A 26,479-nucleotide genomic window follows, 5' to 3' on the forward strand; every position below is an offset into this window, starting at 1 on the left:
CGGTTTTCCGATCTGCCGCCAGCCGATGTGCTCAGATTCATCGTGTCGAGGATGTCGTGCCTCCATTCTATGCTGTGTTGAGGCCGTCATGCCTCTGTTCTTTGTTGTGGTTGATTCTCATAGCAGATCAACGTCATGCCTTCACTTTAGTTGCCAGTATGCAATCGGTGAATTCGTCCATCTACAATAGTGGCCAATTAGCCGTTTGGAGAGCAAAGTGCATGATAATGTGTTCTAAGTAGAGAGAGATCGGGAGATTGAACTCAGAGAATAAAGTAGAAAGAATGTAACTCTTATATTCATTGATCATGGTGTTTACATATTTATACATATTGAAAAGACACGATGAGAGGACATGTCTATTGAGAAGATATCTCTTCTCAATAGACACAACTCTTAGTAATTGATCACATAGTTATATCTAAAAGTGTCTATTCATAACACTAACATCTGATGTATATTAAAACCTAGCACTAGTTACTATCCTACTAGGTTTGTTAAAAAAAAAGAAAAAAATTACCTCTTTTTTTCGACAGGGCTTCGCAATATAAATCTCTCTCCCCTCCCTCCCCTCCCATCTCCTCTTCTCTCCTCTCCTCTCCTCTCCTCTCGTCTCATCTCATCTCATCTCATCTCATCTCATCTTCGTTGAATGGGAATGAAATAAGATGCTAACATCGATAGAGCCGGCCGCGCTGACCTAAATACTCAAAAGATCTCACCCGCTGAACGGGCGATACTTTTGGGTGGACCCACGCGATTTCGCAACCACAAAGGTCTTGCATGTTCAACAGACGAGATTAAGTTCTCGCCCGCTGAACGGACAAAACTTTGCTCTTTTCGGTTATTAAATTCACTGGTATCCAGAGCCCACAAAACCTCGCTCGTTCAATAGGTGAAATCTTGTTCTCGTTCGTTGAACTGGTAACGGTAGGATAAACCTTATTGTTTTTTAAATGAACATATAATCTTAAAATATTTGAAAAATATATAAAAAAAAATCGAACTCCGGGCGGCACTGGTGGCCAGCGTGTGGCGGTGGCAGCCGACGAGACGAGCTAGCGGCAGCGGGATGAGAGTTCGTGAATGGGGGCTTTGCTTTGCTGATGAGGCGAAGAACATGCATGGGAGGGAGCTCCACAGTGCCTTCCCCGTCCCCGACGATCACCGGGCCAAGAATGCAGCAGCGGTGCTGGCTGACCTCAAGGGCCAAAATAAAGCAATGCCTCCAGCACCTGTATTGTATGCAACACCCATATATTCATATTGTGTTGCCAATTATCCAATAATGCTTAATGCTTGAATAAATAATCATAATGCACTTTCGTTTCTACTATGATTACTGCCATGTCACAAGATACCAACCACTACTCGTATTCGGGAATGAAGGAATGCCTGCGGTTCCTCATGTATCAATTGATTCAAAAATGATGGCAGACACGCTCCACTCCAACCAGCAGCAAGCTTTTGCATGCAGTGCACACCTGTTTTCAGTCAGTCACTCAGCAAGTCAGATTGAAATACAAAGTCCTATCTCTTTCGTAAATTTCCCTTTACAAATCGATGCCAGGATACTGCCTAATGCTGCGCAAATCATCAAATCCTTGATACTCCAGTTTCACACAACCAACTGTTTCCCCATCAAATAGCAAACCAAGAGGCAGATGACTTATTTTCTTACACCAAGTTATGAAAATAATCTTCAATTAACCCGTCTCTGTCATCCACACACAACAGCATGGAGGGACAAGAAGAAACCAAGAAAGCTCATACCAAGAGGTCGCAAAACAACAACCCTCAAATGTGTCCTCAGGTTCACCACTAGAAAGACACCAGAGAGTACCATCTGTTGTGATCTGGTTACCGTTGCCACTAGAAGTATGTATCTCTTCAAAACACACTCTCTCATCACAAGTGTGTTGGGCCTTACTGCCTTCTGAACAAATGATTGAAATCGCCAAAACAAAGAGAGCTCTCGTGGTTACACATGCCATTGTCTTCCCACGCCTAAGCCAGCAAGGGCTGGCCTCACCTCCTCCAAACAATCAGATGGCTACAACAAGTACGACTCCACAACAGTTCGTCCAAACTTCTGCTGGACATCTTTGGGTGTTTCAATCTGCAAACAAAATTGAACAAGATGATCAAGAAATATTGCAAAAGTGTAGAGAATGAAAAGATTTGGAACGGTAAATGTTTTGAAAAAATGGGTACATACAGCGTTTAATGCTATGAAGAGAGCTTTAATAACATTAAGAGGGTTCCTTGATCCAATAATCTGCAAGGTAGAAAGATCAGTACTTCCAAATGCAAAAGGACTGATAAGTGATTCTGTATACTTGAGAAGCACACCTTTGATTTAACATTGCTGAAACCAGCCAAGTACAACACTGTTTCAACAGTTCTACCAGCAGCCGACATTCCACTTCTCATTGGTCCGGGCCAGAGGTATATCTTAACATACACACGCAGCAATCATGTCCACATGAGTTACCACAAAACATTTCATACATACAAGAGTGATATGGTCTTTCCATGTGTTCACCTTTGTCTTCTCATATTTGGCCTGGATAGCATGAGCAATTGTGTGATCCTCATACCGTTCCATGTAGTGGAGATTCTGGAAGCATTTCTCGTATGCCTGAAAACAAAAGATGACATTCCCTGTAAGAGATGGATATTGTAGCTGGGTAGTCCAATTCCAAATGAAACATGAAAGATAAATTCCGGATAATTAATCAGATATTCAGGTGGCAAGACTAAGGATTCTCTACGATTATATTTTGAAGAACAAACATTACTAGTTATACCACTCAAAGGCCCATAGTGGGTAAACCATAGTCTTATCATGCATCAAAGAAAATACAAAAGATAATCCACAATTTAAGTGTAAACTGAGCATTAAAGATTCTGAACTGAAGTAAGGACATGTTCAGCATGAGTGATATAATGTAACTGGTACCACTGCATGTGCATGTACATGCGCACAATCCCCACACCAGTCTACCGAGGCAACACATCGATATGCCGCAAAAATCAAATGTACAAGATGTCATCAACTATTATTTGCATTCTAGCTGAGGACAAAAGATAATAAACTCAAAGAAACTGCGAGTGGAACTGGTCAGATACAAGTTCGATAATTTGTTTGGAAAGGTAAAGATCCATACCCTCTGTATTGCAATCTTGGCTGTTGGGCCTTTAGCTTTTGCAAAACCTACAACACCATGGTAGTTTCCAGTGGCTAATAATGCTGTGAATTTTGCTATTTGGCCTCCCTGTGAAGCAAAATGTAAAATTAGGTAATGAAATTGGTGAAAAGAGTATAATTAGCAGTTGAAATACTTCAAATAAAGAACACTGACCTTTGTGACCTTACACGTCCGGTTAACATCGATAACTTTCACGTCAAAACCCTGTAAAGTGAATCATGGACAGATCTGGCTGTTAGTACGTCGAAGACAAAACAATGCAGCAGGCAAAATGAAGCTACTACGAAACATGAAAGACATAGATGCAAGATCACATCCAGGTAAAAGATTGCTAGGCCAATTCAAAAAAAAAAAAATGATACTCCACTCACTTTTCTGTACATAGGTCTCCTCTTTTTCTCGGATAGGGAATTCCGCTCCTCCACGAGATCCTTTATTTCCTCTTCCAAAACTCTGCCTTTCTTACCAAAGGTATGATCCAACTCTGCCAACTTGTCCTCAATCTTCTTTTCGATGGCATTGAGTTTCTCTATGAGCATATCATCCCTCTCCTTTGCTTCATTGAATTCCTCATCGTCCTCTTCGAGCTCTGACCCTTGGATCATCTGCTTCTCCTTATCAAACCCAGCATTGAGCACCAGATCCTCTGGAGAACCAACCTGCTGGTGCTGAATGGTCCCAAAGTTTGCGGGGTTATTAGGGTCATAGGCCTCCTTGCATTCCATAAGCCTAACTGCCCGATTCAGCTTCTGGAGGAGAACAAAGCGCTCTTTCCCTGTGGAATGCTTGAGGCGATTCATCATGTCACCAATAACCCTGTACTCCAGTGGCAGTTTCAGATGTCGCTCCTCGAATTTGTCGATTTTTGTCATCCATTTGTGAGCTTCGTCGATGGTTTCTGTTCAGCAACGTCACCGCAGTGATAAATTACGGCAAGGACCAGTTAGTTCATCAAATGACAGAGCAGTTATGAAATGGCATGGCAGTGTAGAACTAGGCCGTATTTGGCGCCGAAAATGAAAGGTCGTGTAAGGTGGTGGAGAAGGGATCGGGCGCGGGGCGTCATACCGGCCTCTGCGAATGAGCTGAGGAGCTCGGAGTGGCGCTTGCACTTGCGTTCGAACTCGTCGACGCGTCTCTTGATGGCGTCGGGTGTGTAGCGCTCGTCGTCCTCGTCGCTGTCCGAGTCGGTGGGCTCCCAGAAGCCTTCGTCCGCGGCGGCGGCCTCCTTGGCCTTGCGGCGCTCCAGCTTCTCGATCAGCGGCTTGACGCCCAAATAGTCTTCCTCCTCCCCGTCATCCTCCTGCTCTTTGCCTTCCTTGCGGCGGTCCCGCTGGCGCTCGCGCTCGAGTTCGGCGAGAAGCTCGTGCACGACCCGCTCGCTCTGGATCTGCTGGTGGGACCTGGCGCCCCCCGCGGAGGCGGAGAAGGCCAAGTGGCGGCGCGGGGGCATGATCCGCGAGCCTAGGAGGTGGTGGTGGGGAAGAGGGCTGGAGCCGGCGTGGTGGTGCGGTCGCAGGGAAATGAGCCGGGCCCACGCTGCGGCGGCGCGGGAGCGTGCGGCGGCCATGGCGGCGTCGGAGAGATGCGATGGGGAGAGAAGAAGGGTTTTTGAGGGGTATGCAATCGCGGCGAGATGGGCCCTTCGTTCAGCCCAATCGCTTAATGGGCCAAACGAGTCGGAGGAAGAGGAGGAATTCGATTTCGATTTCGTTTTCATCCATTCTTCTTCACTAATAGGGTTTGGTTGCTCATCTGAGTTGGCCTCTCCCCTCTCCCCCCCCCCATCCCCCACCACATTCGCCGGCCGATACGCGGAGGAGGAAGCGGGATCGGAATCGGCATCGGCTAGCTAGCTATGATCATCCCCAACTCGTCGTCGCAGCCTCCCCCCTTCATCTGAATTCGCTTTGCAATCGAATTCGGATCCGATTGGACTAATCCCCGCGCCGCCACATACTATGGTGTACGCCCCGCGCCGCCCATCGCGCTCCTCGTCTTCTTCTTCTTCTTCATCGCCGATGCTCCACAAGAACCTCCGCGCGCTCGGCCCCGGCTTGAATCCCTTCGCTCCCTTCGGCATGGGCAACTACTCCTCTTCCTCCTCCCGCTAATCATCTCGTCTCCTCTCTTCCGATTCCAATCTCCCGTTTCCTACTGCTGCTGCTGCTGCTGCTGCTGCTAATTACTAGCGATCTCCGATTCCGGTTGCTTCCCTCCTCCCTCTCTGCTGCGTGCCCCGTTTGCTTGATTGCTTTGGATCTGAGTCCGCCTCGCCTCATCTGCCAAAGACCCCACACGGAATACAAGACTAAAGCATGGTGCAGGTGCCCAGGTCGCTCAGCATGAGCCGGCTCCGGAGCAGCCACGATGCTGACGACCGTGGCTGGAACCCGCTCCATGTCGCCGCCCGCAAGGGAGACCTCAAGGAGGTATTATTATCCATACTATTTCTTTGTTTTCCTTTGCTAATTTCTGTGCAAAACTAGACTACTCCATGCGCCGCTGCTATTGCCTAGTTTGCAGCTTCTCATGGACTGACTACACTAATATTCATTGTCTGGCAAATAACTATGATGATTCAAAACAATCTGAGGTATATAGATATGTTTCCAAAGCATATCTATAGATTTCAGAAGCCTACCAGATACAGATTGCAACATGCGTTGCTTAAGATGATACACACACATATCATACACGAGCACACACTGACGTATCCATCCAAAAAAAAAAAGGTTAACACACGTCTCATGATTTCATTTTGTTGCTCTGTAGTTAAGAAATAACAAAAAGCCAAAGTCTCAGACTTACAGTTTATGCATCTATTATTTAAACAAATAAGCACTAGCTCTGGAATCTAAAACATTTATATAGGTCATATGCAAGCCTTCATCTGTGGCTTGTAAAATATTGATTGTTTTGATCCTCATTCCTCGCTCCTCTCAGTTCTTTTGTCAGCATTCATCTGTGACTGGCTGTACATACTGATCGACTTGTTCTCATTCCTTGATGCTATGTCATTTTTAGCATCGACTAGCAATAAATAGATGCTAGATGGATGGATATTTAACAATTGACATAGATTCACACAAAAGTCAGTACTTCTTTTAGTTCTTTAAAAGATATTGATCCTAGACCATCTCTTAGTTCAGGTGTTCTCTCTTTTTCTCTTGTTAGTACCTCGCAAAATGATAAAGATGGTCTTTATTTCTTGCTAGGTACGGCGTCTCCTGGATGAGGGGATGGACGTCAATGCACCTGCATGGGGACCGAAAGCACCTGGTGCTACTGCACTACATCTGGCTGCTCAGGGCGGACATGTTAAAATCATGGATGAACTACTGGAGCGTGGTGCAAATATTGATGCTCGAACTAAAGGGGCTTGCGGCTGTAAGTTCACATTTCCTCTTGAGTCATTGCCTGCTTTGTTAGATAGTAGAGTTGTAAAGCATGTTTATTTACTGACGTCATTCATCATGTTTTTTAGGATTTACTGCTATTGCATGCACATACTTTCCAATGTGTGCTGTCTGGCTTTGTGGCTGTTAATATGCATCTGTCATCTAGTTATCATTAATTGCATGTCCCCTTCTATCAAGCCAGATATTTCATGGATTTGTATAAATCTGAAATAGTGAGGTCTAGCTTATTCTGGACCTAAATTTTATTCAGTTGATCAGAAATTTATGTGAATGATGTGCATGGTTTCCATTCATATCTGGAATAATAACTGCAGTGCAATTGTATATGGAAGAAGCCGTTTCTTGATTCAATTCTATGCTCCTAGTCTAGTGGATGATTATTTTTTTTTTTTTTTTAAAGGCATGCTTACAAAATAACAATGTGAGTGGACACACTTTTTTGGCCTTGGAGTCTCATGCCTATGTTGGGGTTCAATCCAGGGACACCTCTACACATTGCTGCCAAGGAAAGGAACAAGAGGGCTGTCAGATTCCTGGTTGAGAATGGTGCATTCCTGCCTCCTGAGATGAATGATCACAGGTTCAATCCTCCCCTCCATTACTGCTCTGGATTGGAATGGGCATACGAGATGAAGCGCATGCAAGACGGAAGTGACTCAGCAGGTGAAACTTCCTTGAGCTCGGAGAATTAGAGGGAGGAAGTGCACTTTGACGGTTTCCAGACATGGGTAAGTGCAGTTATATGTTGTAATGCTGAAGCTGGATTTATAATGCCATGTTGTAGTGTGTGATGCCGCGAGCATATGTCCTGAAGTTGCTACCATGCTGTGTTGGTAACTGGCGTGTACTCTGCTAAATCGAATCGATACATTACATGGTACTCTGCTGGAAGGGTTCTGGTTCTATGTTGTTGCATTGTATACTCGGTTACGTTGGCCTTTGCTACACATTTTAATATCTGAGTGAACGTTCTAAGTAAATCGAAGATGGTGTGATTGGTTTCTTTCGTTTTTTGTAAAAGCTAATGAATAAAGCATGTCTCTGCTTGTCGTCCTAAGCTAGCATCATATACACGATCACCTACCTATTCTTTGCTCATCATGTACGGGAATCAACTTCCATGTTCGTCCCTTGACGAGGCAGCGACAAGTAGCAGAGTTTCCTTTCATGGTTTAAATCCTAATAAACCATACACTGTGCAAGATACTTTTAAATTAAACAAATATTTTGTTTTTTCATGTGTCCAATACCGTAAATGTTAAGAAAGACGTCCATCGATCGGGAAAGGAAGGCAGGCAAGCACTTAAGCCGACAAGTAGGTAGGAGCTGGATGCTTGCGTGCTTGCATGGCTGGTGCATCGTCAAGCAAAGAATTAATCCAGTCCTGGAGCTGGAGTTTTGTTTTGTCAGCTTCAAGCTCCTACTCGCTTATAAATCCGCCCGCGCCGCTGCGATCGGAGCTCAGCTGCAGCAGGAGGGGAACATGACGATGTACAACAACAGGTCGGCGGACCCCGGGCGCGGAGCAGGTGGCGATCTTCACGGCGACCTGCGGGCCACGGAGAAGATGATGGTGACCGCGTCGGTGCTGATGACGGTGCTGGCCTTGGCGCTCTTCGCCGTGGGCATCCTCGGCCGCCTCTCCGGCAAGCAGCGGGCGCACTCCGCCCCGACGCGCATCTTCTTCCGCGCCTCCTTCGCCCTCTTGCTCCCAGGCCAAGGCCAAGCACGTGCCCGCGCGCCAGCAGCTCATCCTCCTCTGGATGCTCCTCGTCGACATGGTCGCGCCCGACGACCACGCCTTCACCCACGGTATCCGCCGCTACTCCGTCTTCGATACCGTCGAGCAGGCCGCCCGCATGGTCTGGATCGGCTGCCTCGTCTACGCCTACGTCCACGACTTGGGCGTCAAGTACTCCTTCTTCATCGTCCTCTGGATCTTCAGCGTCTAACAACCTCTGCAAACGCGTTTGCTGGCTAGCCAAGGGCTCCTACGACGTCGCCAAGAATGCCAGGCTCATCTCCGTCTACATGAAAGAGCTCGTCGACGCCGAACGCCAGCACGATGTCGATGCCGGCACTGCGCAGGTGCGCGTCATGAGGGCCTGCAACTACGCGGTGATGGAGGAGGGCGGCATGAAAAGAGACAAGACGCTCTCCGGCTAGCTACAAGCTCAAAGACATCGACAGCATCGTATCTTCTTCAACTCATGCTGCTGCAGGCAACACAAGTACTGAGAAGAAGAAGGATCAGCTGGTCCGGGTGTGCACCATCTCCATCTGGGAGCTCGCGGAGCGCTACCCGTTGTTCCGGTTCCGGTACAACCAGCGGTTCCGGCATAAGCTGGAGAAACGTCTGCCTCGCCCTGGCTCTCTTCGAGCTGATCCGGCGAACTTTCGAGCGGTTCCCAACGGCGGAGACCCGGACGACACAGGCACGGGACCTTGTGTTCTGGGGCCTTCTTGAGCTGGACGGGACGACCAACGAGGCGGCGCGGAAGATGCGGAGCGCGCGCTCGAGGTGACGGAGCTGGAGATGAATTTCCTGATGGAGTACTACCAGGCCGTCATCCCCGTGGCGCTGCCCAATCCGCTGCTCTTCATCGCCAACTTCGCCTTCTCCTTCGCCTTCATCCTTCTCCACTGCATCACCGTGCTGCTCATCACCGGCAACGGCCACATCTTCGACGTGCTGGGCGCCCTGTTCCGGGGGCTTGTCGGCCTGCCCATCGACATGGTGGTCCAGTTCAAGTGTTTCGTCCACCAGATGAGCTTCCTCGTCGGCATGGTCTGCTCCTCCTCCGACCTCATCGTCACCTTACTCCTCACGCTTACCCTCTTCGCTGTGGAGACGTACGAGTTGATGCTCTATAGTATCACGTCTGATTTTAAAAGAACTAATCAAATACATTCTATCTATATGTCAGGATCATATTTCATATATACAGTGATGTTATAAATAAAATTATTATATTATCATTATATAACGATAATATTAATTATAAAAAAACATGTAGGTCTTAAACAAAACATTAGGATAAGCCTTCAGCAATCATATGTCTTCCATCAACCACATATGTTGTCCAGGAGAAGCGCCAGTTTAGAACAGGATCTTCGGATCGAAGTCTTCCTCCTATAACCCACTTCATCACCAGGGTTTGAACAAAAGTTGATCGTAGCAGGGGAAAGAAAAAGAAAAAGGTGAATATATAGAGTACTTGGTAAGTGTAGAAAAATATGATATGAGGATTTAAGATAATGAATGTTTGACTCTAATTTACTGCAACTAAGCTATTTTAACTTGTGACTCAAAAAGATATAGCGGTCCTATTTACTATGTGTGATGACAGACTTTAAAAGATACAGCTTATCGGATCCCATCTGACTACCAAACCCACCTGATATTCTATATCCAGCTACCAACTCTTCGGGTCATCACCACCTGACTACCAAAACCAACCATCCAAGATTCCCACCAATCATAAAGAAGTTCAAACCGCTTTTAATCATGAGCATGACTAATTAACTAGTTTTATTTTTTTCAGAGATTGTATAACTTTACCCACGAGTCATGATTCCTGTGTTGCTTCACACTTCCAGGGTGTAGAGCTGGAGTCTCACTACAAGGCCTTTACAAAGCATCTCCTAATCTGTATACACCCACTAAGGTTTCATCGCTAACAGGGATTCCATCCACTGCAAAGGTCCCCTCTTGTGCAACTCAACAGCCAACTGGTGTGTACAGAGTTAGACAGATCACTAATTATTCAGCCAGGTCGTACCCATATTAGCCTCATGGTTGTACTATTGAGCCGGATTACATGCTTCACAAACCGATCTTTAGGATCTAAAGCAAGTACTCACACAGTACCCAATACACACACAACAGTCATACAAATCAAACCAACCTGACAATGGAGCTAAGCAATCCATATTGCTACAAAAGATTATCCAATCTGATTCATATTGCATAGAAAAGATTACCCAATCTGATTCATATCTCATAGAAAATTAATCATGTTATTAAGTAATCCACCCATATACATGACAGCGGAGCTAAGTAAATCTACCCTTGATACCCCGACTCCAATACAGGTGATAAGGATAATCTGAAAAGTAATAATAAACTCTAAACATAGGACTCATATTGACAAGCATGCAATAAAACAAATAAAAGACACATTTTACTACAATGGGATCAAAGTGGTCAAAAGTACTTACCTTCAATAACAGGTTGCTCACAAACGTCGAAGGTCTACTCTTGCAAGCTCACACACTACTCGTCTCCTATTGCATTCACGAATACTAGAAAGAAGCAAGTACAAACAACTAAAAGCAGTACATCAAACCATATCAAAAAGCTAAACACAAGCTTACTAACAAAAATTAAATGTCACTACGATCGTGTAAGTGCAAGAATCGTCTAAAACAAAACTATAACGAAAACGTTATAAGTGTTTTAACCTATAGGGGCTTTCTGTAAAATATCAAGGATTGTTTGGTAAAAATAGAAAGGTATAGGGGCTATTATAAATTTTTAAGGACTTCTGTAAAAAGGTATATGTTTAGTGGCTTCTTTGTAAAAATGTAAAGGTTCAAGGACCTATATGTAAATAAATAAAAATTCAAGGGGCTAAATATAAAATAGTAACTAGTGCAGGAATTTACGTAAAATAACAAATTTTAGGCATAAATTGTAATAAAATAGTAAGTCTAGGGGTGTAAATGTAAAATAGGAAAGTCTAAGAGCTTTATTGTAAAAATAGTAGCTGATTGGGGCCTTTTGTGAAAATAGAAAGGCCGATAGATCTAAATGTAAAATTACCTAATTAAAAGAATTATCAGATAAATTTTAATTACAAAACCCTAATTATGATGTTAGCGCGCTGATTGGACTTGGTGGTTGACATGGGTGACATGTGGCGCTGATGTTGACTCGCTATGTCGGACAAAACGATGACGTGGTGCACTGATGTGGCAGGATGACTGGGCTACATCTATTTAAATCACGCGTGTTGATCTGAGAATGAAGAGTCGAGATCTACTCATCGTGAAAGGGTATCTAGCCTCTAATCCTAACCGTACGAATGGGATCGGACAGTGGAGGGCAACTCTACCTTGGCTCCGGCAAGAGAGAGGACGACGGTGGGTCGGGCACGATGGAGGACGACCGGCGAAGAGTGGAGATGTCGTTGGGATGGCCGGATGACAAAGGCGAATGGTGAAGCACAATCGAAAGGTGGTGGCGAGCTTGTTTGATGGGTCGCGCCGCGTCGGAAAGCTCAAGGAGGCTCAACGATGATGGACTTTAACGGTGGAGGCTCGATAACGAAGGGAGCTCAGCTACGGTGGAGGAATTCGACGGCGAGTGGTCGCAGACGAGGCAAACGATGTCCTAAGCTCGTACGACGCCGGGGAGGCTTGTGAGCGCACGACGACGGTGAGGGTGTCTCGGCGGAGTTCGACGGTGAATTTGGCACAGAGAGGGCGAGCGGGAGCTAGAACGGGGGCGGTGGCGAGTAGGGGGCTCTATGGTTGCGGGGGAGCGGCAGTTGCGGAGATAGGGGGAGCATGCATGTTGAGTCGTGCAGGCATCATGACGGCGGTTTAAGCGGAGTGGGTGGAGGGCAAGCGGGAGGTAGAGAATGACGGGCGAGGCCCGCGCGTCATAGGGAGGGAGTTGGGGATCATGGGCCAGGCCGGACGGAAAGAAAAGAGCATCACATCTCCGACTGGTACATGACCTCCCTCCTCTGCAACTACGCCCGTAGCTCCGCAAGCAGTTTGGAGGAAGGGGTGACGACGATGGAGGAAGAGGAGAGGGTGTGGAGGATGTTGGCCAAGTTCTGGGCTGAGGTGTTCGTGTCCATCCTCGGTGGGGGCGGATGCGCACGCCCTGGCGCTGGCACGCTGAGGTGAGTTCATCACCGACGTGTGGGCCATTCTCACGCACACCGGCGTCGGCAACATCGATAGGGAGCAGCGGGCTAACAATTGGGTTGGGTTGATCAGCGACCACGTCCACGCGTCTAGCTAGCTGTTGCTACCATACCATACCAAACCATATGGAGTATAGCATACCAAACGAGATCGACAAGATCCTCCTACAAATCAATATTGCTTTTTGTAGCTGTTGCTTTGCTTATATATTTTGCTGTATGTCAAGACCCAATGCAATGTGATTCAATCATGAATAAACACTAATTGAATGGATGTTGTGTGGAATTGTTACTACTTTTTTTAATAGATTTTGTGTGGAATTATGGAGCTGCTCATGCTCAACAGGAATATGAGGGCCCAAAAGGTCAGGAGCTTCATATCAACTACTGCAGCAAGCAGCAAGCAGCAAGCTAGAGGAAACCGAAAAAAGCAGCAGTCACTACTCAACTCATCCAAATCACACATTCAATAACATCGTTCAAACTATCAAGTCTCATGACTCAAAATAAGCAATACACCACGGGGCCAAAGGCATATGCATCCATTATGTAAACACAGGCAGGCTACTGGAGAGACACATAAGCTAGGTTACAAGCATGGTTGCCCAAGTAATGCTTTGATAACCAAGGCGCAAACTTCGTTGGCCACATAACAGCGCCCATGGTCCTGTGGACAGATCTACCTCCTCACCGGAGGTGCTCCACCCCGTCCAACGGGACCACCACCACGACCAGCGGCAGCCTATGACAATTGGTAGGAAAAAGGTTAGAAAGCACAGATAACACAATGTACATACACACACAAATAGGATCCAAATGTGTGTGTTTATGTTCAAGTTCAGGCAGGTCACTGAAATGCATAGATGACTTCACTGCGGATGGTTGGACATTTAAAGTTTATGGCCAGACATTCTAGAACTTACTCTCCCATGATACTTCAGATCCCCCATATATGTAGATGTCAGGTAAAATCAGATTACAACTTGCAAATGTGATCTATGACTTCTAGCCTATGTGCTTTATAATCCCAAGCTACAAGTTGAAACAGTTATTTTTCTTTCTTGTGCAAATTTAGGTATTGTACATGGTGTACATGATGCACTAGTCACATTATGATATATTTATTAATTAATATGTATACTTTCATAATCAGTACAATGGAATTAATGGGACGGCAGTAACATTTAAACTCCCAATTATTCCAAATTTTATGGTGTACCATTGTATATACTCTCCACCTTTTTTCCTTGCAGAGGAACACTTCAAGTTCCAAATGATGAAAACAAAGGTTAATTTTCAACACACCCTGTTTTTTGTCACAGTATAAATCCACAAGCTCCAGAGAAAATAAAAGTCAAGGTTATCAATACCGATCTTGAACAAAAGGCGATGATGCAACTAGCAAGGAGGAGATTCAACATTAATTGAAGATTAAACATAGAAATATCAAACATGCCTGTCTTACAGTAAACATGAGTGCAATTAGAGGAGGTACAGATTTTTAAGAACTTAGTTCAATTTGTACTAAAATCTTAAGAATTCAGCCCCAAACCCCCAATCCAAACCGGGACAATTTGGATGTCATTGCATGTATGGACTGGACCAACCATCAACAATTACATCTATATAGCCGTTGAGAATTATTTGTTGGAGGTCTGAATCTTTTCCAGTTGAAATTTATTCAGTTACTCAAATCCTTTCAGACTAAAGAGGAAAGCTAGTAGTGATAAATGAAGCCGTAATTACCCGAGCACGCATCGCAACCGCACGGCCACGGCCAACCCCAATAGCAGAGCCTTTACCCTGCAGTAGAGGCAAGAAGAAGAGCAAGAAATAGTAATCAATCATGTACTATGTCAAGATGAGGGACGTATTTCAGTAGCAAAAAGAAAAGAAGCGCTAGTATTGCTATAAAAAAAGAGGAGGTGGTGGTGTTGAGTGCTGACCCTAATCCTAGCCTCTAGGCGCTTGAACATTGGGGCGTTCTTGAGCATGTCGGGTATGATCATGAACCTGACCCTGCTCCCCCTGATGAAGACGTGCTCCAGCTGCGACACCTTGCCATCCTGCCAGGCAACGCCACGCATTATTAGGAGCCAAACATCAGAGACACAAGAGTAGGATGGCAACATGGAGACTGGAGAAGGATTAGGGATGGATGGCTATCTCCGAACCTTTGCCGTGAAGGTGATGCTTTCGAGCTGGCAGTTCCAGTTGTCCTCGCACTCGACCATGGAGCCGCGGTAGACCTCGCCGGTCTTGAGCTCGACCGTGACCACGTGCCCCGCCGCCTCGTGCAGCAGCTTCACCGGGATCCCCAAGCTGCGGCTCATCTTCCTCCTCCTCGAACTCCGCTACCTCCTCGTGCTCGAACTCGTACTTGCCTGGAGAAAACAAAAGTCTCCCGTAGCTCGCGAGGAAGGAGAAGCGGCGGCGGCGAGCTAGAGCCGGAGGGAAGAAGGGAAGAGGAGGCGGCGAGGGTTGGGGTCAGCGTATAGGTTTGCTTCGGTTGGGCTGGGCCGGATCCGATTTGGACTCTACTATTTCCAGCCCAGCCCAAAATTTTCTATTCCTATTTTGAATTTTTAATTTATTTTCTATTCCAAAAAACCTCTTACTTTTAAATCCGCCTTTCTTCAGCTTCAAAATTCAAACTTCTTACTTTTAAATTTTGTTTAAGAACCTGAATGAAACTTTAAATTTTAATTCTCGATTTAAACGTGACGAGAGGAGGTGAAGCAGGCAGTTATTTTTGGCGCGCGCGTCCCCCGCCCCGCCACCCCTCCAAGTTCTCCCTGCCCTTCCTCCTCCTCCTCCTGCTGCTGCTGCTGCTGCCGTATCACCGCGCGCGCCACCCATCCATTCCTTGATGGATTCCAGTTGAGCGGAGCCTCGCGACAAAGGTTCGTAACGGTACGCATGCCAACAAACATGCTGAGCTCGTCGGCGTCCAGGCGGGAGGCCGCGGCCAGGAGCGGCGAGCTCCCCAAGGCCGCCACCATTGCCAAGAGCGGCGAGATGCCCAGGGCGGCAACCATGGCAGCCGTCAGGGAGGCCGCCGCCGCCGCGGTGCGCCACGAGGGATGGATGGTGCGCTATGGCCGGAGGAAGATCGGCAGGTCCTTCTTCCACACGCGCTACTTCGTGCTCCACAGCAAGCTGCTAGCCTACTACAAGAAGAAACCAAAGGACAACATGGTAGCATATAAAATCTCGCTTTGCAACTTATGCCTTCAAATTAAATTAATTATCATATCTGTTATTTGTATTTTTCTTGTTTGAATCTCGGAAAATTTTCGATTTCGGATGTCCCAATGTGGTAACGTGTTGCTAATCTGGGAGCTTGTCTTGTTGATCATGCAAAGCAAATCAAGTTGTGATCCGTTGTCCAATTGCCATTTCTATGGATGCTAATTAACAAGCTTATATATATATATATATATATATATATATATATATATATATATATATATATATATATATATATATATATATTGCCAATTCATTCAGTATCATGCTTGTGCTTTTCGAGATTTCCCTATTTTTATCTGTTATTTCTGATACTCTATTGAGATTGTTTAATTCTATCTGAATTCCCCACACATCATGCATGCTTTCTGCTGCCTAAATTCCAACCTCTGGTGTCTGATAACTTCGATGCAATTTGTGGATATGCATCCAGGTTCCGCTCAAGTCTTTGCTAATAGATGGGAATTGCAGGGTCGAGGATAGAGGGCTGAAAACACATCATGGGCAAGTGAGTTTCCTCCTCTCTTTTTCTTAATTTACTTTCTTGCCTTAATTCCGAATATTGTGTGTTCGATAATATCTTCTTGGGTTGTGATCCCAATATTCTATGGAAGGGCCACTCCCACTTCAGCTTTTTATACATGCAGGATGCAGCAACAATCAAGCAATTTAAAACTCTTCTTTTTCAATGCCTATAATAGAGGACAGGCCTTTTGGCTGATCTGCATAACATTTTATCTGTATCTCACTAACCAAGTGTTCCATGGGAATACTAAATTCCTACTTACCTCCTTTCGATTTTCTTTCCAGATGATTTATGTCCTGTGCATTTATAACAAGAAAGAAAAGGAGCACCAGATCACGGTTGGTTCTATAGCTCAACCCTTCAACAGGAACACATTTCCCCTTCTTTTCTCTAGCTTCTGATCATTAATAAATTTAATTCGCAGATGGGTGCATATGATATTGAGGACGCAATGGCATGGAAAAAGAAGATAGAACTCATTATTGATCAGGTGTAGTAAGTCTATGTTTCCATCAGTTGTTTTTTTTTATTACATATGACCCAATAGCTCTAAACATGTCTGAAGAAAGCTCGAATTTCAACATCATTCCTTTTTCACTTTTTTCGAAAACTCATTCATTTTTCACTTAGTTTCTTATTAATTGTGAAGTAGATGAAGCTGCATTGCCTTGACAATTAACAGTAATCGGTATTGTTGTACCACAAAAAATCCCAGTGTTAGGATGTGACCATTAGCTAGTACTCAATCTGAACTGATTTTAGATTATAGCAATTTGCAAAATAAATAGAAAATGCTGTATGTAGTTTTATCAGATATCAATTCTCTTCATTCATGCAGCAACAGGACTCTATGACAGCTAAAAACCGTAAGGCCTTTGCATCAATGGACTTTGACATGGAACTTGGAGGGAACTTTTCATTTTCAGATCATGACAGTGCGTAAGTGGCATTCCATCTGTCAGATTAGCTTATGTCAGACATTTCACTGAATTAGCCAGTAACTTCATTACAAATGTAGAGCTGAAGATGAAGAGGAACGGCCTACTTTGACTCGCAGGACTACTATAGGGAACGGTAAAAAGTTACAATAACTACCCTGAGTGAAGTAGAGTACTGATTTATATTCACTTTTGCACATTATAGAAATTCACCGTGCCATTTCTGGTGCTAGGCCCCCCCGATTCAATACATGACTGGACCAAAGAGCCTGACCTTGGTGTGTCCAATGAGAATGACCCCAATCAAGTTTACTCCAAGAAGAATTGGCGACTACTTAGATGCCAAAATGGCAAGTCTGCGTTTCTCTTATTAGGTCATTAACCCTTCTTCTTCGCAGGATTATTTGAAGTTGACGTTGCTTACTGTTTTGTCATCGGCAGGATTGCGCATTTTTGAAGAACTTCTGGAAGTTGATTACCTTGTCAGTGCCAACTCGTTTTTTTTTTGGGTGATTTGTACAATGTACAGTGTCTGAAACTCTGAATCTGATGACAGCGTGTTACTTTGATGCACTATAGGCAAGAAGCTGCAGCCGAGCTATGAGGGCTGTAGGTGTAGTGGAAGCCACATGTGAAGCCATTTTCGGTCTGGTGATGAGCATGGATGTAACAAGATACGAGTAAGTGTATGGCCTTTAAACTTTCTACTTTTCATACTACTGATGTTGATCTCATTGATCTTTATTCTCCATTATAGATGGGACTGTAGCTTTCGACATGGTAGTTTAGTTGAAGAGGTTGATGGTCACACCGCAATACTATATCATAGGTTGCAGCTGCACTGGTGTCCAATGTAACCCAATACTCACAGATTGACAAGTTCTTAAGATTTGCTTTTCCAACTATTCCCAACGAATTTTCCATCACGTGAACATGTAGGTTAGTCTGGCCCCGAGATCTTTGTTACGCTCGTTATTGGCGGCGTAACGATGATGGAAGTTATGGTAAATTGTTGGATTTTTTGTTTTTCCGATAACCTTTACTGCCTGTAATGCCTCCTGTTTGACACTGTATGTGTACACATGCAGTTGTGCTATTTCGATCAATAGAACATCCAAATTGTGGTCGGCAACGAGGATTTGTGAGGGCTTGTATTGAAAGTAATTTTCCTTTGGTCCATATTAAATCCTTCATCTACCTTAGAGTACGAGAGAAACTCCAAATATATAGAAAAATATCCACATATGTTCCCTTTCTTTTTTCCTGAAATTTCTACTGGTTCAGGTGGAGGGTTCAAGATTTCTCCTCTCAAGTGTCGCAATGGAAGACCCCGTACTCAGGTTCAACATCTTATGCAGATCGACCTGAAAGGATGGTTCCTGAATTATTCTCCCTCCTTTCAGTACCATTCTTTGCTGCAGATACTGAACTGTGTTGCCGGTATTAAAATACTGTTCTTTTGACGGCAATAACAGTTAACACCTTCATCTTTAGTATGAAAGAACAAATTATTGTTAAATTGACCACCTAGTGCTGTTGTCTCACTGATTCGTTTTGGGCTTTAATTTATACTTCCAGGGTTGCGCGAATTTTTTTCCCAAACAGACGAAATCCATATAACCCCAAGGATTCCTGTGATGGAACCGATGGTTGATGCGGCTTCAGCACAAAAATATCAGAAGCTTCAAGATGTTGACTCTAAGACGAAACCATCAGGTCAAGGTCAAGCAGATAATAAAAACATGGGAATGATTGACGAAGAATCGGATGAGGATGAGGAGTATCAAGTTCCTGAAGCTAATATAGAGGTGTTAAATGTCCTCTACCACACTATGGCAAACAATTTATGACTTATTTACTTTATACAAGTTTTACATTTTTCCTCATATCATATTAAGCCTTGATCAAAACAAAAATGTACAGGAAGATCCGAACAAATCTGATAATAATACTAAGTGCACAGGTTTGATTCCCCTTTTTACTCTATATTCTTGTATTATCATGTCTGCTATCAAGTTCCTTGGGCAGGTGTTATTTTTTTTTTTTCCGTAACTGCGATATCTTTATCATAATGGCAGATGAGGCTCCAGAAAAACTTGATTTATCTTGCTTTTCTGGGATTCTTCACCGTGATGCTGATGAGAAAAGCCGCAATTGTTGGACAGTACCTGATAGCAAGATCTTTAAAGTTCGTAGCAAGAACTTTCCACAAGACAAATCAAAGGTCTAAATCTTCCAGTTTGTGCTTTATTGCTTTTGAAGCATGTTTGCTAATGTCCAGAACCTGCTTTCAAAAAGGAAAAAATATATCATCAAGAACCTTAACACACTCGTATTCAAGTTACAGATACCTGCAGCAAGTTATCTCATGGAGCTTGCGGCCATAGACTGGTTTAAGGACACAAAGCGCATGGATAATGTTGCCAGGCAGAAAGGTTGTGTTGCTCAGGTAAACAAAAAAACTGGCCTAGAATCTTCTGAAGGTTTATCGATTAGTAAAATGAGAACAATTGTTAAAGTAGTTTTGCTGAATGTATAAAATGAGTGGTTTCTTTGTCTATTCTCGAGTCCTCTTCTGAATAGGACAATTCAAAATACATGCTTAATTTTATCTGGATTCTAGAGTAGCATATAATCATGTCATATCCTCATATCATGCTTTCTTTGCTCCTTTTCACCACTTCCGTAGGTTGGTGCTGAGAAAGGGATGCATACATTTGTTGTCAACATACAGGTAATTAAGTTGGCATTCCTTAAGACTTGTTTTTTTTTATCTTAATCAATTCATTTGAAGAATTTTGGTGAAGTTAGTATCCTCTTTGTAGATTCCTGGATCAACTCATTACAGCTTGGTCATGTATTTTGTCACGAGTTCCTTGAAAAAAGGATCGTTACTACAGCGTTTCTTTGATGGCGATGATGAATTCCGCAATAGCAGACTGAAGCTTATACCATCCGTCCCCAAGGTCTGCTCTCACACACAATAGTAGTCTTGTATTCGTATATGGGTTCCAATTTGACATAAATTTTCTTTTCTTCAGGGCTCTTGGATAGTGCGACAGAGTGTTGGAAGCACCCCTTGTTTGTTGGGAAAGGCCGTAGATTGTAGCTATGTTCGTGGTCCTGGCTACTTGGAGGTAATGTCAATATTGCTTTTCAATGTCAACATCTCGATAACGTGTAAATGGGTTAACATGGAGGTGGGGTTGGGTATCACAATTAGCGAATGACGGAAGGGAAATGTTTTGGTCATTTGTGAATAAGGCAATATACAACAGGCATGATGGAGAGCGCCTCGCCCTGTTTGCCTCCGCTGGAACTCACAATTAGCAAATGACAGAAGGGAAATGTTTTGGTTATTTGTGAATAAGGCAATATACAACAGGCATGATGGAGAGCGCCTCGCCCCATTCGCCTCTACTGGAACTCACTTCAAGCTCGGCGTCCACCGCCAGCGCCTCTGCTTCCCTCTGGCCCAACGACCTCCTCCCCCCTTTCTCCGCTAGCTTGCCCCTTCTGGCTTGGTGCTTCGAGCTCGGGTAGAACGAAGGTGCAACATTGGCTTCATGACACCCCTCTTTCAGCTTCCTCCTCATCCATGCGGTCTCTGTTAGTGCTACTTTATCACGTCGTCCCTGCTCCCACAACTGCTCAGTTGTCGGCGAAACAGCAAGGGAAGGTTGTCCTCCACAAGGACAGGCCTAACTTCGTCCCCTGCCAGGTTCCTCCTTGTGGCTTCATGGCCATCGCAAGGGGGGCCCAGTCAGCCACGTCCTAAATATACTAGGCTCAACTAGTGCACAATCACACTAAATAATTGTGGAGGTTACAATCCTAGAGTGACAAAGATTACTTAAATCTAGCAAAAGATATGCAATAAAACTCAAAAAACATTGTTCATCTGGATACTCCGAGTTGACCCGAATACTCCGAGTTTAAATTGTATAGAATCCGGAGTTTCCAGGTTGACTCGGATACTTCGGGTTCAGCATAGAAAGAACTTGAAACTGAAATTAAAGTACGTCTAAATAGTTCTAACTTAAACCAAATGAAGTCGTGTGTTCCAAGTGATGATTCTAAATAGATCCATGGAGTACCTACAATCAATTTCACACAAACAAGTAGATCGAGGAATATGCATAAATATTGAACAAGAACATAAGAATAAGAAAACAAGGGAGGAGATACAAGATTTATTTTCCGAAGTTCGGACACCTCCTCTAGAGGTCACTATGTCTCTGTTGAGGAGTTCGGTCATACTTGAGTCAGGTCTCTCTTAACTATTTTCCTTTCAAGCTCAGTCACACTTGACATTAGCTTTCACTCTTGATTTCTTCCCTTTTGGAGGTAAAATCGAAGCCTTCGCAAACTTCCCACGGCACTCCACAACCTTAGGTGCTTGCTGGCAACGCCTAGCCGCATAGGAGCTCAAAACTCTAAGAGTAATAAACGCTTCACGAACTTCTTATCGATGAACTTGAGTGCTCAAGATGGGAGATACGCCCACCTGTACTCAAACTTGCAATCTCTCAACCCATATCACTTTTCTTCTCAAATCACACACTAGATTGGAGTGTGAGGGAGTTCTTTTGGCTCTAGAAGGTTTTTCTTTCGTGCCCTGGCAGCAGTAACAAAGAATGGGGGTGAGAGGGTATATATAACTAACCCCAAAAAACTAACTATTACACAGTTTTTTTACTGACCCAGAGTATCCGGATCAACCCGGAGTCTCCAGGTTAGCACTAGAACGTATAACTGAGAGCCTTAGCCGGAGTCTCTAGACTTTACCCTAGTCAGAGCCCTGGCTGGAGTATCCGAGTGAAACACTCAAGTCCAAATAGACCACCTGTCTCAAAGCTAAACCTGGAGACTCCAACCAACCCGAAGTATCTGGGTCAACCCGGAGAGTCCGAGTTTAGCACAGTTGACTCTCTGAAAACAACGATAACTTTTGATCCCAAAGTTCGATTTTGACGATTTTAGACTCTATGGAAAGCTTAATCAAATGACTACACATCCTAACTGAATTAATGACCTCAAACACATTGGATAAAACTAAGAACACTCTAAAACTCAATTCAAACACTTCCACACTTTTCGCACCGGGCTCTTTAAGCTAACTCTCACTTTGGGTTGGTTAGAAAACTCTTAAGCACTGAGACACGACAAATAGCTCACGTTGCATCCCTCTTAATAATGTGACATATCTATACTCAAATTCAAATATAAATTTTTTTTAACCAATTTGAGCTTTTGAATACTTTCAAGTACTATCTCTTTCTTTTAAACCTTCAGGGCTTTCAACTTTCATATAATCTTCACTTCATCTCTTCTTGATTCTTCATATGATTGATACGAGTAACCCATAGCTTCCCATGGTCTCACATGGTCCATTAGCGCAAAGCCTTCACTCGTTCTTCACCATCGCCTTAGTCTTTCGACGCCAAGCCATTTGCTTACCCTTCACCACCGGATGGTCCATCGCAGGCAAGTCTTGCTTGCCCTTCACCGTCTTGCCATAGAAAAATATTTTGTATCTAACATCTTTAATAAATTCACTTTATCATATATGGAGTCCAATCTTATTCTTCACTCTTGGCATATATAATTTCAATTCAACTTATGTCTTCTTATGGATCCTAACCCTAACTCACTCGCAAGCATAAAGTACATGATTAGTCCATAAAACTCTATTGAAAATAGCATATCTTTAGTTACCTGATCTCCACAAGTAACTTAGCCTTCATTCTTCAAACTTCTTCTTCTTCTTTTGAACACCACTAAGATCTCAATGACTTTGATACAATTCTTTGAACTCATGGCATTTCTCAATGAATCCATACTTCATTTCTTATGCATCTCCTATAGAATGACCTAATAATAATTTTCAACATCATTGTTAATCTATAGGTATTGTCATCACTTACCTGAGCATCACCTAGAGCTCATTGATCTTGATGCATATCTCTCCTCCATGCATCACATATGTAACATCCTACTAACAATTCTCAATAACATAGTTCGTCCATAGGTATTATCATTAATTACCAAAATCACACATAAGGGCTAGATGCACTTTCAATCACTTCTATTCTGTTAATTGATGACTATCTCACTAGATGATTATATTTGACAAAAAATTAAAGTTCTAAGTATACAATTAATCTGAAGACGAATGTATACAAAGAACCAGTTTTGGAAACATCAAACATCACAAAGACATTTGAGGTTGCCAAAACTAGCTTTACTAACATCAAACACCACAAATATTTTAATGTTAGTAAAAACCAATATGTATATAGTAAACTCTCTCATAATCTATGCATGTGTGAATGAATCTTGAATATCATTGCATATATTATCTATCTCAAAATTTGGATGAAGTTTACTTTATACATATCAAACAAGCATGATAGAGTATGTATGAAGATGAATGTGCTCATGCAAAGTAAAACAACTTCCAAAAACGAGCTACATGGTTTTGCTTTTGAACCCCCCCCCCCCCCCCCAAATGACATTCTCTTTACAAACAAAATATCTATTACAAAATTTCCCCTATGAGCAATAATTTTCCCCCACAAGCAAAACACTCTTAGAGATATTTCAGGCCTCTACCGTGAAGAAGAGGACAATGAAGGATACATTGTACAACCACAAGTGGATTAGAGATATTTCAGGCCCTCTAACCATACCAGTGTTAGCATAATACTTGCAGTTATGGTGTCGACTGGACTCCGTCACCTTGAGCAACGTCCAAGACTGAGTGATTTGGAAATGGATGACCTTTGGTCAATACTCGGCTAAATCGGCATATCATGTCATGTTTCAGGGTTCCATACGTTTTGAGGGTGCTAGTTTGGTATGGAAAACTTGGGCTCTTCCCAAGGTTAAGTTTTTCAATTGATTGGGGCTACATGGACGGCTTTGGACGGCGGCGACACAGGCTCCAATCCAACGATTCTTGCATGCACTGCTTGCAGCTCCTAGAAACCATGAATCACTTGCTACTTCACTGCACTTAGGTGAGAGAGATACAATAGCGGATTCTGGGGATTCATGCTCTTGCATCTGAGACTTATCTCATTACTTGGTGGCTTGACATTCGGTGAGGCACCACTAAGAGCCTACGTAAGGGCCTGGACTCGCTAATCCTTCTCACTTGCTGGAGGGTTTGGCTATCGCGTAATGATATCATTTTCAACGATCACTGTAGTTCGTCAGATTCTCTAGTGGCCCTCATCGGTGACGACATCATTCGCTAGTGTGAGGCAGGAGCTAAGAATCTATCCACCATATGGAGCGGCTACGCACTTTCAGCTCAGTCATCTAATCTACTACCGTCTTTGCTGGACCAGTTGCTTCCTTTTTCGTGTAATCATTTAGTACCAAACCTTATGCCTTATACGCAACTATGACTTGTCACAGATCATCGTGCAAAACTCATGCTTAACTCTTCCTTCTTGATACAAATATGCACAACTCTCCTGCGTATTCAAGAAAAAAAAAGTGAATAAGGCAATTTGTTGTTGAAATGATGTTTCCATTATCTAAAAAGGTAATTTGTTCTTGTTTTAGGTGGATGTTGACATTGGTTCTTCTGCGGTGGCAAATGGAGTTCTGGGCCTTGTATTTGGTGTGGTGACAACATTAGTGGTTGATATGGCCTTCCTAATACAGGTAAGATAAATTTTGGTTTGAATTGGGAACAATATTAGTGGAGTCTTTTTCAGCTTTGACAGCACTTTGAGCCTTCCTTTAGGCAAACACATACGAGGAGCTCCCGGAGCAGGTTATTGGCGCAGCTCGGCTAGCTCATGTCGAACCGGCCACAGCAGCAGTTCCTGACATTGGCAATACGCCAAGTGATAGCAGCAGCAACAGCAGCAACGACGATAACAACAACAATACTTCCTCGGAGGATGACTTGTCCAGGAAAATGAAATGATATATTTACTTCTTTCTCCTTTTCTTGTCCTATCAGGCAGTCTGGTAGTTGATATCCACAATTTTAGCCTATAATTAATCGAGTTCAAAACTTCAGACAATATATAATTTTTCCTCTTTTGCTACATATCGCTCTTTCAAAAAAATAAAAATAAAAATAAAATCCCAATTCAGTTCGGGAGACGATTCCATGTACATGCTTCTAGAGTCATTTATACACTCTCAGCTGAATACTCTTTGTTGTCATGTGTCCCTCGTTAACAAAAACAATGATGGTGATGCTCTGCCATGTATTGTAATTAATTGTTTTACACCACCTACATCAGAAACAATCACTATATATGAATGAATCAATGAATCTGAAGCTTAGATCGGGAGGGTTGCTTGGACATTCTCTCTCTGCAGGGAAGGAAAATACTTAGTTTTATTTCTCACGTTTTCGAGCAATTCACCCGTTACAATCCCAGCAATACAAGCTGCCACTCTCTTTGATTTGTGTACTTGTTGATATTTGTTTGATGAACTTTTTTTCTTTCTTGAGGGGAAGTTCTGTCAACTTAAAGAGGTTTTTTTTTTTTTTTGAGAAATCAACTTAAAGAGTGTGCAGGGTTTTTTTTGAGCCCAGAAAGTGGCCCATTTATCAGCAGATCAAATGAAGGGGAAAAAATGTATTGGTTAAAATCATGAGTTGTTCTTTTTAATTGGAGATTCTGAAAAACAACTTGTAGATAGTAGATTGTAAAAATTTAGATTATAGAAAATTAGATTGTGAAAAATTTTAGATTGTAGATTTAAAAAAAAATTATAAACAATTTAGTAAAATAGACTTTTACAATTTATAAAAAATTGACAGAAATCAGCTTGTCAATTACCGCAATACACCAAATGAATTATAAAAAAACTATAAAAAAAACTATCTATCTGTTTTAGGTTGGAATCGTAAAAACTGAAAACCACGTTCGAAACTAACCCCTGGCAGGCACTGTCTTTCTCTTTCCCGATAGCATCGACAGCTCTTCCTCCTCTTCGCATCAGTGAGCTCAGTGGCGGACCCAGGATTTGGTGATTGGGTATTCAGTATTAAAAAAAAACTCAATCCAAGATACGAGAAATTCATAGTAGCGTAAATTTTAAAATATAAATTGTTCATTGTAAAGAAGTTTCAACTAATTAAGAGAAATTGCAAAATACTTAAAAGAAAATTATAATTTAACTTTGTGTTCCTTCATGGCTTGAAAGCGTTAAATGA

At 43.3% G+C, this 26,479-nt stretch overlaps 4 protein-coding genes and 1 pseudogene across 7 annotated transcripts; 3 read left to right on the forward strand and 2 right to left on the reverse strand.

Annotated features, from left to right (window-relative positions):
• Window positions 1-1,512: 1,512 nt before the first annotated feature.
• LOC133918170 (uncharacterized) lies at window positions 1,513-4,960 on the reverse strand. The gene is made up of 8 exons (XM_062361908.1): window positions 4,281-4,960; window positions 3,584-4,110; window positions 3,366-3,416; window positions 3,171-3,278; window positions 2,546-2,641; window positions 2,353-2,454; window positions 2,219-2,278; window positions 1,513-2,119 (listed from the first exon to the last, which is right to left on the reverse strand). The coding sequence occupies exons 1-8, from the start codon at window positions 4,930-4,932 to the stop codon at window positions 2,054-2,056; spliced, it is 1,662 nt and encodes a 553-aa protein (XP_062217892.1). The 5' UTR covers window positions 4,933-4,960; the 3' UTR covers window positions 1,513-2,053.
• Window positions 4,961-4,971: 11 nt separating this feature from the next.
• LOC133918171 (phytochrome-interacting ankyrin-repeat protein 2-like) lies at window positions 4,972-7,614 on the forward strand. Its single transcript, XM_062361909.1, has 3 exons — window positions 4,972-5,644; window positions 6,431-6,602; window positions 7,115-7,614. The coding sequence occupies exons 1-3, from the start codon at window positions 5,531-5,533 to the stop codon at window positions 7,324-7,326; spliced, it is 498 nt and encodes a 165-aa protein (XP_062217893.1). The 5' UTR covers window positions 4,972-5,530; the 3' UTR covers window positions 7,327-7,614.
• A 137-nt stretch (window positions 7,615-7,751) lies between these two features.
• Window positions 7,752-9,593, forward strand: LOC133917281 (uncharacterized; annotated as a pseudogene).
• A 3,429-nt stretch (window positions 9,594-13,022) lies between these two features.
• Window positions 13,023-15,062, reverse strand: LOC133918172 (small nuclear ribonucleoprotein SmD3b-like). Its single transcript, XM_062361910.1, has 4 exons — window positions 14,748-15,062; window positions 14,520-14,639; window positions 14,320-14,376; window positions 13,023-13,315 (listed from the first exon to the last, which is right to left on the reverse strand). The coding sequence occupies exons 1-4, from the start codon at window positions 14,904-14,906 to the stop codon at window positions 13,253-13,255; spliced, it is 399 nt and encodes a 132-aa protein (XP_062217894.1). The 5' UTR covers window positions 14,907-15,062; the 3' UTR covers window positions 13,023-13,252.
• A 442-nt stretch (window positions 15,063-15,504) lies between these two features.
• LOC133917335 (protein ENHANCED DISEASE RESISTANCE 2-like) lies at window positions 15,505-25,231 on the forward strand. 4 transcript variants are annotated; one of them, XM_062361236.1, is made up of 22 exons: window positions 15,505-15,771; window positions 16,256-16,330; window positions 16,633-16,686; window positions 16,773-16,838; window positions 17,187-17,287; window positions 17,367-17,422; window positions 17,520-17,636; window positions 17,728-17,768; window positions 17,866-17,966; window positions 18,044-18,139; window positions 18,226-18,290; window positions 18,375-18,446; window positions 18,571-18,726; window positions 18,865-19,094; window positions 19,210-19,249; window positions 19,365-19,510; window positions 19,634-19,735; window positions 19,976-20,020; window positions 20,112-20,252; window positions 20,328-20,423; window positions 24,862-24,963; window positions 25,046-25,231. In XM_062361236.1, exons 1-22 carry the CDS (start codon window positions 15,505-15,507, stop codon window positions 25,229-25,231), a joined length of 2,355 nt encoding a protein of 784 aa, XP_062217220.1. The 4 variants fall into 4 exon arrangements, with proteins under 4 accessions (XP_062217220.1, XP_062217221.1, XP_062217223.1 ...); XM_062361237.1 differs by having other exon boundaries at window positions 19,377-19,510; XM_062361238.1 differs by having other exon boundaries at window positions 15,661-15,771; window positions 17,193-17,287.
• The last annotated feature ends 1,248 nt before the right edge of the window (window positions 25,232-26,479 follow it).

This window comes from Phragmites australis, chromosome 5, assembly GCF_958298935.1.
Source record: "Phragmites australis chromosome 5, lpPhrAust1.1, whole genome shotgun sequence".
Taxonomy (NCBI): domain Eukaryota; kingdom Viridiplantae; phylum Streptophyta; class Magnoliopsida; order Poales; family Poaceae; genus Phragmites; species Phragmites australis.

Coding starts and splice junctions, on each gene's coding strand:
- LOC133918170 (XM_062361908.1), bottom strand. CDS start 4,932: ATGAAAACGAAATCGAAATCGAATTCCTCCTCTTCCTCCGACTCGTTT. Junction 4,111..4,280: donor CAGCTCATTCGCAGAGGCCG/GTATGACGCCCC, acceptor GTTGCTGAACAG/AAACCATCGACGAAGCTCAC. Junction 3,417..3,583: donor GGAGACCTATGTACAGAAAA/GTGAGTGGAGTA, acceptor TTCACTTTACAG/GGTTTTGACGTGAAAGTTAT.
- LOC133918172 (XM_062361910.1), bottom strand. CDS start 14,906: ATGAGCCGCAGCTTGGGGATCCCGGTGAAGCTGCTGCACGAGGCGGCG. Junction 14,377..14,519: donor GCCTAGAGGCTAGGATTAGG/GTCAGCACTCAA, acceptor CCTCTACTGCAG/GGTAAAGGCTCTGCTATTGG. Junction 13,316..14,319: donor CGGTTGCGATGCGTGCTCGG/GTAATTACGGCT, acceptor CAATTGTCATAG/GCTGCCGCTGGTCGTGGTGG.
- LOC133917335 (XM_062361236.1), top strand. CDS start 15,505: ATGCTGAGCTCGTCGGCGTCCAGGCGGGAGGCCGCGGCCAGGAGCGGC. Junction 17,637..17,727: donor ACTACTTAGATGCCAAAATG/GCAAGTCTGCGT, acceptor TGTCATCGGCAG/GATTGCGCATTTTTGAAGAA. Junction 18,727..18,864: donor GATACTGAACTGTGTTGCCG/GTATTAAAATAC, acceptor TTATACTTCCAG/GGTTGCGCGAATTTTTTTCC.
- LOC133918171 (XM_062361909.1), top strand. CDS start 5,531: ATGGTGCAGGTGCCCAGGTCGCTCAGCATGAGCCGGCTCCGGAGCAGC. Junction 5,645..6,430: donor GCAAGGGAGACCTCAAGGAG/GTATTATTATCC, acceptor ATTTCTTGCTAG/GTACGGCGTCTCCTGGATGA. Junction 6,603..7,114: donor AACTAAAGGGGCTTGCGGCT/GTAAGTTCACAT, acceptor GGTTCAATCCAG/GGACACCTCTACACATTGCT.